The sequence below is a fragment of the Delphinus delphis genome, chromosome 19 (assembly GCF_949987515.2).
Source record: "Delphinus delphis chromosome 19, mDelDel1.2, whole genome shotgun sequence".
Classification (NCBI taxonomy): domain Eukaryota; kingdom Metazoa; phylum Chordata; class Mammalia; order Artiodactyla; family Delphinidae; genus Delphinus; species Delphinus delphis.
Window position 1 is genome coordinate 29810422 of NC_082701.1, and position 12365 is coordinate 29822786.

Below are 12365 nucleotides of genomic sequence, written 5' to 3' on the forward strand. Positions count from 1 at the left end.
CAACTACTGAAGCCCACGCACTCTAGGACTTGTGCTCCGCAACAAGAGAAGCCACTGCAATGAGAAGCCCGCACACTGCAACGAAGAGTAGCCCCCGCTTGCCGAAACTAGAGAAAGACTGTGCGCAGCAACGAAGACCCAATGCAGCCAAAAATAAATTTAAAAAAAAAAAAATAAAATATACAAACACATAATATCCTACCAGTGTCTTAATCCATAATCATTTTTTAGAGAAAAAAATTAATTCTATGAAGTTTGTTCATATGTCTATTTTTTAATAATATTTGCTTCTAAAAGGAACACATGGAGATGATCTAGAGAGCACAACAGTACACTCTTGACCAGAGGAAAGCTAAGTACTTTAGGAATAAATGGTTAGGAATTATTTTAATCTAACAAACAAAAATGGTTTGTTTGTAGACAAGAATGATTTCTGCTGTTTCGTTTCAGAAACAGCTACAAACACTGCTAGTAAATGTAATTGGGAATAGATAAAATAAACATACTCATAACTAACAAACTCAAACTGGAAGACAAGCATGAAACATAGATGCTGAGTACAGGGGTACTGATCAACTTGTTTCTCTTAATGATATTTCCTAATGACTTATGCACTAATGTTCAGCTTGATTTTTTTTGAAGTTCTGTGGGGATGAAAAGAGTTTTCATGCAGGTGAAGTCACATTTAAATGATCTCCTCAGAAGCTCTGAATTCCTTTGTCATGGCTCGGTTATTATTAGAAATGTATAGCTAGGAATGACATTATAAGGGTAGGGGATTGTGAGATGAAGCTCTCTAATAATAATGATAAAGATAATTTAACAATAAAAGTTATCATTTATTGACTGCTTATTATTTGCCAGGCAATGCTAAGTGTTTTATATATTTTTATCTTTGTAGTAAATTAGTGTGTGAAAAGCAAGGCTTTATACCCAGCAGAGAAATTACATAAATATGGAATTACATAAATATGTTAGTTTTATAAAAACTAACTCTATCCTTTTCTTCCTCCCATCTCCAGAGGTTTTTCTGCATTGTTGTGGTGGTGGTGGTGGTGGTGATTTAATACTAGTGGTGAATTTGGAGCTTAATGGAATTTCAGCTGGGTATAGTTGTCAATCAAGCAGAAGGAAGTAAGGGAAGGTGGAGGGCAATTGCTATTAGATGTTTCAATGATTAAGCTCAATTCTTTTTACCTGACTTCTGAGTACACAGGCACTGAAAGTCATTGTTACCTGAAATGGGTCAGGTAAATACTTTAAAACCTTTATTATTCATTTTAGAGAATGAATCTTAATTATATCAAATATGGAAATAACTAGAGCAATCTATTCTTTATCACTGATATCAACAAGTCTTCGTCTTAGGTTTCCTGTAATTGAGAATTGATGAAAACAGGGTAACCACTTACTTCAGTATGATAGAAGGCATTGGGATTTCAAAAAACTGTTCTCGAATGGGCACAAAGGGCAAGAGGCCAGTGAAGAACAGGCCAAGAATGAGCAGAACACGTTGTAAACTGAAGAGTATAGGAATTTCTGAATTCTAAAAGACACAAACAATATTGTTCAAATATTGTTCAAATAAAGAGGTTTATTTCACAACCTTCAAAATTTCCCAAGACTGTGTCTTGACATCTGTTAAAAGTACTCCCTGAATTATCAACATCCATTTCTAACACACCACACTTAGAAATGACTAGTCCTTGACAAATGGCTCAGGATCTATCTTGGAGGCCTATAGTATTAATTGATACTCAAGTTTCTCTATTCCCTACTCTCTGCTTTTGCAATACCATTTCTGTCTGTTACTGCTTGTCCTTATCAGTAGAGATTAAACATACCAAATTTAATTGGAACAAGATAAAGAAATAAAATATTCAGTAACCTTCTACATATTCAATAACCATATATATAATAAATTTTTAAACAGTATATGATACAGATATGAATATAGATATATATTAATGGTGTTGAAAATATGTCACCTTTCAGCTACATATACATATTTTCAAATGTAAATAGGACTTTGTAAACTAGTCTAAGAATCTAACCACCCTTCTAAGTTTCTATTACAAAATGTGTTCAAGATCCCCAAACCCTTCAACTGCAAGCTTCATATATATGTGAACTCTTTTCATCTTGCAAAACTGAAACTCTGTACCCAGTAAAGAGCTCCCCATACCCACCTCCTCCAGCTCCTTCTATGTCTGTCTTTAAAACAAATAAATATTATAATAAATTTGAATATTTCTGAATAAAAGTAATATATTGAAAAAATCATGCAAAAACATAATTTATTTTCAATATTAGCTCTAAATTACCTACTTCTTTATTTTTTAAAAATGGAGTAAATAAGTTTGAGGACTTCTTTTGCTCCTAAGTTCACATGCTGCTTTGTAATATTTTCAGTTTATTTATATACAGGTGTTCCAGCTGCAACACAGTATACAAGTCCCTGAAAAAACTTTGATTTATGCAAATTCATACACTAAGAATAACAGAGCTCATAGGAGGAAATAGGGCTAGGGGCTGACCCTCACAACTTATGCAACTTTGGAACCAGAGAACTAAAAACAGTAACTGGTACCTCTGGAGAGCCATGCAAGGTCACTGGTAGGAGAGGGCTAGAAGCGGTATGCTGGCATACCGCTGGCATAATAACTGGTTGTCCCTGTATTCAGTTAGAATATCTGGAATGGCACCCAGGCATTAGTATTTTTTGAAACAATTCCGGTAATTCCAATACACAGCCAAGGATAAAAGCAACTGCATTAAGTATGAGCGAATAAAATGTCATTAGATGAGAATAAGTGCCACATATTTTTCCCAGCACCACTGTGTCCCCCCACTTTCTTTTATTTTTATATTTTTAGTTTCTAGCATCTGGGAATTAAAGAGCTAATATGAAATTCTCATAAATCATACTTTAAGAATTGTAAAAGATACATGACTTAATTATATAGCATGTTCATAATACGAATGACAATTATTGTTGAGACATTCTTACTGCGGTGTTTGAAAATTGCTGCTGAAAATTTTGGAGTTTTTAAATTCTAAAATGACAGAAAGCCAGAGGCTTCTAGAAAAATATGTGAATCAAGGGAAAAGTTCTGTGATTCTGGACCAAAAGTGAACTTACTTTTAATTTTGAAATAATTATAGAGTCACAGGAAGTTATAAAAATACAGTAGAGGGCTTCCCTGGTGGCGCAGTGGTTGAGAGTCCGCCTGCCGATGCAGGGGACACGGGTTCGTGCCCCAGTCTGGGAGGATCCCACATGCCGCGGAGCGGCTGGGCCCCGTGAGCCATGGCCGCTGAGCCTGCGCATCCGGAGCCTGTGCTCCGCAACGGGAGAGGCCACAACAGTGAGAGGCCCGCATACCGCAAAAAAAAAAAAAAAAAAATACAGTAGAGTCTTGTATATCCTTAACCCAGCTGCCCCAAATGGTAACATTTGATGTAGCCAGTTGTATCAGAACCAGGAATTGACATTGATATATTACTGTTAGTTAGACTGTAGACCTTATTCGGTTTTCACCATTTTTAAAACCTGTGCTCATTTGTGCATGTGTATAGTTCGATGCAATTTTAACCCATGTATAGATTTGTGTAACCTCCACCACAATCAAGGTGCAGAACTGTTCCATCACCACACAGAAACTCCCTCCTGCTACTTCTTTGTATTTGCACCCACACCCAGTCCCTGTCCTCTGGGAGCCACGAATCTGCTCTTCATGTCTGTAGTCTTGAGAATGTTATATAAATGTAATCATATAACCATTTGAGGTTAACTTTTCTCACTAAGCAAAATGCCTTCTAGGACCATCCAGGTTGTCGCATGTGCCAGTAATTCATTCCCCGTTACTGCTGAATCGTATCACATTGTATGGATGTGTTAGTTTGTTCAGCCACGTACTCACTGAAGGGCATTTGGCTCATTTCTAGGATTTTGGTATTGTGAATAAATCTGCTATAAACATTCATGTATAGGTTTTTGTGTGCATAGTTTTCATTTTTCTGAGATAAATGCCCAAGAGTAAGATTGCTGGTTAATATGATAAGTGTATGCTTAGTTTTGTAAGTAACTACCCAACTAATTAAGAGAGTGGCTGTTCTATTTTACATTCCCACCAGCAATGCAGGTGAGATCCAGTTTGTCCTCTTCCTCTCTAGCATTTGCTATTATCACTATTTTTTAATTTGAAAAAATTTTTTGAATGATGTAAAAAGATCAGCCTGTCATGAAGCCTCCAGTATACTATCTCCCTTTTAATGACATATGAAAATACTATCAGACAATGATTAGTTATGGAAGTCTCAGTCCTTAATTGTTGGAGACCTGAAGCTACTCAGCCCATTGATTATTCTGTTCTCTCCTTTTGTACACAGATATCTTGGGATCTCACAGAGCCTGCTGCACATAAATAAAACGTACTTGCCTTAATGAGAGCCTCATTACTTTTAATTGTACTTTTAATTGTAATGGTTCTTGAATCTATGCTTTTGCCTTCTTTGCTAGGAAGGAACACCTTCTCAAAAGAATTCTTTGTATTTTAGAATTACTACTTGTGTCATGGTATTCCTTCTGCACTATCACTTGTATTCTGAAAGAGAATCTTCAGTGTTTAAGGTTTTTTAACACTTTGAATTTCAAATCCTCTTAGCTGATTATACAGCTAAATTTGCTTATAGAGGCTTAGTGTACCATTTCAAACTATATCAACTTAATTTTTTATAGATATATTTTCTTCAAACAGAAAAATTTCAGTTGGTGGATGGCCCTACTTTTATATACTACCTGATAATTATGATCCTGGCTTAATTTGATTAATTCTATTTGGGAGGTACGGTAAAGAAAGCTTGAGCTATAGAGTGGAAGGATTAAATACTTTCGTTAATTCAAAATTACACAAAAAATTTTGATTAACTAACAAAAACTAGACACTAAAAAGTAGAAATCATATTTTGTTTTATAATATACATAATAAAATTAATAAAATGTTGGCAAACAACTAATATTACCATGTGAAAATAATAATTCTGTGAGCCAGTCCAATTATATTGAACTTAAATTGCAAGGTCCACTATCTCTACTAAATCCATTATCTATAAATTCATCATCTTTATTCGTAAATTTCTGGTTAGTTGCTTCCATCCAGTACCGTCTGCCTTTGCATCAAGGCTATGAAATAAAGATATTAAAAAAAATTATTACTGTATTTACTTAACATTTAAAGATACACAACAGCAACAAAAATAGATCATTCTGTATCATTTATGAAGCTTACCTCTTTGTAGCACTTTTCTACAATTTCATAACTGGCATTACCCCACACTGTTATGTGTTCTCGTCTGTACTGCTTCACCAACTCTGAAACCTACATGTGAAAATTCAAAATTTTATGCATGTGCCTATTTGTAAATCCACTTACATGATTTCACTTAAACAATGGATTACAATTGACTATCTGCCAGTGTATACTATAAAATTTTGGAAGAACTGATACACAAATTCAGATTATTTTATAAAGTACAAGAAATTACATTTTACCATTATATGATTTATTTAATAGAAGACAACTGTTTAGTAATTTGCTATAAACTAAGTACAAGTGAAACTAGAAGAAGTTAATTAGGTAAATGCCAGAGCGATGGGTTCACAGAAGCTCACTTTTATCCATGCCTGCGACATGACAAGTCACTCTGAAACAGGCTTTCCTACAGTACAGTGATGTCTTCTACCAGGGCAGTATTTGAAACAATACTGATCCCTAGAGTATCACATTTCCTTGAACATTATCAATCTATGCAGGCACCTACTCTAGCCTTATTTAGTTTGGATGAAATCGGATGCAACACACTCAGAGGACACAATGCCTTAAGTACCTTCTTAATCAGCAAATTGTTGTTGACTTTGATATCGATGTTAATAGGAGTGTTAGGAAAGGCCTCAAAAACTTCCTTCAGTAATGGAATTCGGTTATCTTTTCCTTCACATTGGCATGCTGAGAAAGCAAGATTTTTAAATGTATTTTTAAAAGATAACTTACAGTTTTTTGATGATTAGAAAAGTTATAGTATGTAGTCATAGTAGGACACTTACAAAATGATGAAAAATATAAAGAAGAAAAGAAAAATCGTCTAAAAATCCAACAACTTAGATAAAACCATTGTGATCATTTGGTGTATTTTCTCTCCTCTTTTCTTCCTATGCATAATCTAATTAGAGTTATAATATAGTGTCCCTTCAGATTTTAAGCTGATTTTTTCACATAAGTAAAACTAAGTATTGCATGTTAATACGCTGTATTTATGATTATGATTAAAATTTTTTTCCATTAAATTTTTTGAGATAACTGTAGATTCACATGCAGTTGTAGGAAATAATACAGAGATCTGTGCAGGCTTTACCCAGATTCCCCAATGGTAACCTCTTGCAAAACTACAGTACAATATCATAACCATGATATTGACATTGATATAATCCACTGATCCTATTCTGTAATTATTATTTTAAAAGGTTTTAAAATACTCCACTGAGTAGCTATACAACAATTTAATTTTTAAAATTGAACCATTCCCCTTGAAGGGGAACATAGTTTGCCCCTGCAAAATATGCCATTTTGGCATAAGGATTATTTTGAAGTGAATGCAATTGAGAAGCAGCAGATACAAGAAAAGCTCTCTGTCCTTCCCCTATCTGCCTAAAAATAAGACTTAAATTATACAAAAATTAATCAACAGCAACCCTTGACCCTTGTCAGCACCAAAGGACTCTACATAACAAACTACTGACTAGCCTTTATCTTCCATTAATCCCCTATATATTTACCTTTCCACAATTTGCCACCCTGGACACTCAAAGTCCTTTTCCTTTGTCTTGTTACTTCTCTGAAAATTTATTGGTTTTTTTTGTTTGTTTTGTATATTTGTTTAAGATGCTATATAAACTCAAGTTCTAGCCATGCCTTTGAAAAACTTATCCCTGAGTTTCTCCTATGACACATACATATTAATAAACTTCTGTTTTTCTCTTGTTAATCTCTTTTTTTATTACAGAGTCCAGCTGAGAACCTAAAAGGATAGAAGAAAAAAATTTTTTTTCATCCCCTTGACCCTACTAGTGGATACTGAGATTGTTTCTAAAGTTTTGCTGTGACATAATCATTGAATTTTTCAGAGATTGAGAATATGTTTAGGCAAGGGAAATACATGCTAATCAGTAATGGGTTGAAGAATTATATCAATGCAGTTATTCAAAGAAAACTGAGTCATGAAAAAATCAGAAGAGGATTTTAAACATTCTTTTTATTTCCTGAGGGTCATTTTCTTTATTCTTTCCCTAGTTCCTTTTGCCTCTAATCACTTATATAATATACTATACATACTATATAACGATTATAAAATTTCCCTTTCCACCTCAAACGTCAATTCCACTAATCTGTGAATAACAAAATGGTGAAAGATCCTTTATTTCATCTTCATTGTACGACAAATCAAAACAAAGAAGCATATCAAAAAAAAGTAAATTAAATCCATGTCAGAAAACTTTTTTTTAATAAAGACTCATGTGAAAAGCAGGATGTGAATGGGGGAAAAAAAAAGAAAAAACCTGTTACTGTTTTGTCTGTTCTGTATTCTATTCTTATTGCCTTTTTACTACCCCTTGTAATTCAGATAGGGCTCTGGGTCATTCTGATGGGACTGTCAATCATTTGGCTTTGCCTCCCTGGCCACAGAGAAAGCACATGACCTTTTAAGCATAACAATATGGACCACAGGTGATGTTGTCTGAAATCCTCAGCTGAACGGATCATGTACTTTTGATGTTATCAGAGGTCCATCTTTATGTGGAGAAGGTGTGCCTGAGAACAAAGCTAACATCGATGAAAGTAGACCCAAGAAATGGAGATAAGAGAGACAAATTATTGCTTGAGCAACTGGAATCAGTTATGTTTGAAGGCATATAACCTCTACACTCTTTAGTTATGAGAAGAAATAAATTCTTTTTAATAAACTTTTCTTAAACTATCTTGAGGGCTTCCCTGGTGGAGCAGTGGTTAAGAATCCACCTGCTAATGCAGGGTTACATGGGTTCGATCCCTGGTCTGGGAAGATCTCACATGCAGCGGAACAACTAAGCCCATGCGCCACAACTACTGAGCCTGCGCTCTAGAGCCCACGAGCCACAACTACTGAGACCACGTGCCACAACGACTGAAGCCCACACACCTAGAGCCCGTGCTCCACAACAAGAGAAGCCACCGCAATGAGGAGCCCACGTACCACAACTAGAGAAAGCCCACGAGCAGCAACAAAGGCCCAATGCAGCTAAAAATAAATAAATTTTTTTAAAAAATCCAGATTAAAATAATACAGCAAACTATCCTGAGATGGATTTCAAGTACTTAAAACTCAAAGAGTTTGGACTTAAACTACAGAATTGAACTATAAAAGTTAATTTAAAATTATTTATTTATTTATTTATTTATGTCTGCATTGGGTCTTCGTTGCTGCTCACAGGGTTTCTCTAGTTGCTGTGAGCGGGGCTACTCTTCGTTGCGGTGTGTGGGCTTCTCATTGCAGTGGCTTCTCTTGTTGTGAGGCATGGGTTCTAGGCGCACAGGCTTCAGTAGTTGTGGCATACGGGCTCAGTAGTTGTGGCTTGCAGGCTCTAGAGCACAGGCTCAGTAGTTGTAGCACAGGGCTTCAGCTGCTCCATGGCATATGGGATCTTCCCGGAGCAGGGATCGAAGCCGTGTCACCCTGCATAGGCAGGCGGATTCTTAACCACTGCGCCACCAGGGAAATCCCTGAACTATAAAAGTTAATTATTGTTAATATATAAAAATTTAGCTATTGGGACCTCCCTGGTGGTGCAGTGGTTAAGAATCCGCCTGCATTCAAACCCTGGTCTGGGAAGATCCCACATGCCGTGGAGCAACTAAGCCGTTGTGCCACAACTACTGAGGCTGCGCTCTAGATCCACGAGCCACAACTACTGAGCCCAAGTCCCACAACTACTGAAGCCAGCGCACCTAGAGCCTGTGATCCACAACAAGAGAAGCCACCGCAATGAGAAGCCTGCACACTGCAATGAAGAGTAGCCCCCTCTCACCGAAACTTGAGAAAGCCCACGCACAGAAACGAAGACCCACGCAGCCAAAAGTAAATAAATAAATAAATGTATATATTAAAAAAAAATTAGCTATTGTTTTTACCTACGTAGCATCCTTCCTTCCCTTGGAAAACCTCCTTCATTCCAAATTGTTCTGGTTGGGCTGTCAAAAACATGACCCACTCCCCACTTACTCTCACAGTAGGCATATGACCTAGGTCTGGCCAATCATAATAGCCTATCTCTTTGTCCACAGTGAATAGTTCAAGATGGACACATGATCCAAGTTGGGCCAATCAGTGTCTTTCTCTAGAACTTTTCCTTTCCCTGGGGTCACAGTACAGGCAGGATGTGAATTTACAGTTATCAGTGATCATGTTCCTGCCACATGGCCCAAATCCGTAAGACCCAAGAGAAGCAGAACAATGGAATAAAGCCAGAAGAGTCCTTTTTTGTACCCAAGGATCCAAAAATGTTTAATATCAGATCCACCACATCTTAGAGAGTTAATGATAAAATAAATGACTTTTTTCCCCTTAAGCTAGTGTAAACTGGTTTCTGTTACTTATAACCTAAAAAGTCTGAACATGATGTTCTATCTGCACAGTCCAATAGGGTAGCCACTAGCCACATAGGGCTATTTAAATTAAAATGAAATAAAATTTAAAATTCAGTTACTCAGGTGCACTAGCCACATTTCAAGTGCTCAGCAGTCACGTGTGGCTATTGACTCTTGTATCAGACAGTGCAAGTGTAGAACATTTCTATCACTATAGAGAGCTCTATTCAGACGATGCGATTCTAGTTAAATAAAAAATTTGTTAGCTTATTAAGTGTGGAAAAATTAATTTTGCAGTCAAAAGAATTACCATGGGCAATAGCTATTCACACCCAAGTAAGATGTATGCAAGGATCAATTTAGAAAGAGATCAAACAGACAAAACTAACTTTGGAACAGCAAAATGACACATCACACAATAAGAATAATATTGCATCAAACAGTGGGGGAAACAAGGAAATAAAAAAGTGCTAAGAGAAAAATGTGTGCTAAAGTGATGTAAAGGTATTTAAATTAGATGACTTGGCCAGCAGAGAGTATAGAAAAAGAGTTGGAGGAAGAAGTTGTCCCAGTATTGTTTTGGGCAGAGAATAACCAGCTGGGAAATACTACCAAAAGGGAAAGAGGAAAATAACAGGAAAACAAGAGCTTTAGACTAGGAGTATGCCATAGGATGTGTTGGGTGATGGAACAGGTGAAGTAGCTCTGGAGCATGCTAGAACTTTAAAACTTATCACCATAGTCAACTCTGATTATCCAAATTGTGTATTTTCCATGAAAAAGAGGTTGCTTTCAAGTAAGCAGGATAGATAATAACAAACCCTTTGGTTAACACATTTTTATGTTCCTTCTTTAAGTTTCCTTTTTAATGTAGCCTGTGGCACATCGAAGCATCTCCTCTCACTGCCGCGGCCTCTCCCGCTGCGGAGCACAGGCTCCGGACGCGCAGGCCCAGCGGCCATGGCTCACGGGCCCAGCCGCTCCGCGGCACGTGGGATCCTCCCGGACCGGGGCACAAACCCGCGCCCCCCCCGCATCGGCAGGCGGACACCCGACCACTGCGCTACCAGGGAAGCCCCGAAGCATCTTTTAAACGAAAAAACTTAATTCTTCTCCAGTTAAGTTGTGAACCACAAAGAAAGCAAGAGGCCTGAAATTTGTATTCCTCTGAGAGTTGACTCACACACACACACACACACACACACACACACACACACACACACTCTCTCTCTCTCTCTCTCTCTCTCTCTCTCTCTCTCTCTCTCTCTCGCTCTCTCTCTCTCTCTCTCTCTCTATCTCTCTCTCTCTCTCTCGCTCTCGCTCTCTCTCTCTCTCTCTCTCTCGCTCGCTCTCTCTCTCTCTCTCTCTCTCTCGCTCTCGCTCTCGCTCTCGCTCTCTCGCTCTCTCGCTCTCTCGCTCTCTCTCTTGCTCTCTCTCTCTTCTCCTCCTCCTCTCTCCAGTATTTAAAGAAAACAAGAGTTCCGAGCAGGGGAATAGAAGAGTAAAATAATGAACGACTTTCTGCCTAATCTGAGTCAAGTTTTTACAGTACTATATATTAGTCTGTTTCAGATGCAGTAAACTTCACATTGGAGGCATAGTCTTTAAGTTAATTATGATATGAGTTGAATACAATATGAACAAAAGTTAATTATTAAATTTGAGAGTATGTGGCACTGCCATTAATATGGGATTTGAAGAGATTCTGCAGATAGAGAGGCAGTATAGATAGCTGAACACTGGCCGGGTAAGAAGACCTAGTTTCAAATCCCAGCTCTGTCATTTATTTGTTTTACAACCTTAATCAAGTTCATTTACATCTTTAGGACTCTGTTTCCTTCCTGTAACAGGAGGAGACAGGATTAGATGGTTTCAAAGGTCTCTTCAAGTTCAAAACTTTTATGACTTTATGTGGTAGGTATAAAACCAGGAAAAAAATTAAAATATATTTTTTTCTCAAAGCATCTCATAATCTTTGTGAGGCTTTGGCTCTGCTCTCTACAAAGGGAGAACTAGGAAAAACTTCACTTATGAAATTTTCTTAACCTTCCCAAGTCCACAACTGACACCAATATTGAATAGCTTTGCAAGTATAATCCTACTAATTATAAGAATAAAAGGTCACACAATTGTAAAGCAATTATACCCCAATAAAGATGTTAAAAAAAAAAGAATAAAAGGCGTTTCCTCAAATCAATAAAAGCTTAATGATACTTATCTAGAAGGCAAAGTCCAACAAACATCAGATCGAAACGTCCCGTAGAGATAACTGATGCAAACGGTTTTCTGATTTTTATTTGGCTTTCTAAGGTTTCTCAATCAAGGAGAAATTATACCAGCCAATTTTAAATTTAGCTCACAGAGCAGTTACAGTTCTTTTGAAAATTAATATCAATATATCCTTGGCCTAACCAAGGTTTCAACTATATGCAAGCCATACCAAGGACCATAACATGAGCATTTTGCACTTTTCCTGAGTTACATGTAAATCATTCAAAACATGAGGCTGAATTGTGAAGGTGAGGTAGCTCAGCACCTGTATCTCGAGGTTGTGTATTTTCCATCCTAACATGTTCCATCCTAACATAACTAACACATTGGGCCAAGGGACATATCTCTTTGTGCGAAATGTTCCCTCAAAAGAAAAAAAAAAACTGCTATGCTGGTGATTAAAAAGTGAAGATG

General features: G+C 37.0%; 1 protein-coding gene and 1 long non-coding RNA gene across 2 annotated transcripts in view; one reads left to right on the forward strand and one right to left on the reverse strand.

Annotated features, from left to right (window-relative positions):
• LOC132415048 (uncharacterized) overlaps positions 1–7138 on the forward strand; it is a 59745-nt gene extending 52607 nt beyond the window's left edge. The window contains exon 4 of the long non-coding RNA XR_009517074.1: positions 7063–7138. This is a non-coding gene — a long non-coding RNA (uncharacterized lncRNA). The remainder of the gene's footprint in view (positions 1–7062) is intronic.
• The window catches only part of GDPD1 (glycerophosphodiester phosphodiesterase domain containing 1), a 44862-nt gene that overhangs the window by 5387 nt on the left and 27110 nt on the right, over positions 1–12365 (reverse strand). The window contains exons 5-7 of the mRNA XM_059998119.1: positions 5890–6008; positions 5292–5381; positions 1413–1546 (exon numbers count right to left, since the gene is read on the reverse strand). Coding sequence (XP_059854102.1) covers positions 1413–1546; positions 5292–5381; positions 5890–6008 — 343 coding nt within the window. The remainder of the gene's footprint in view (positions 1–1412; positions 1547–5291; positions 5382–5889; positions 6009–12365) is intronic.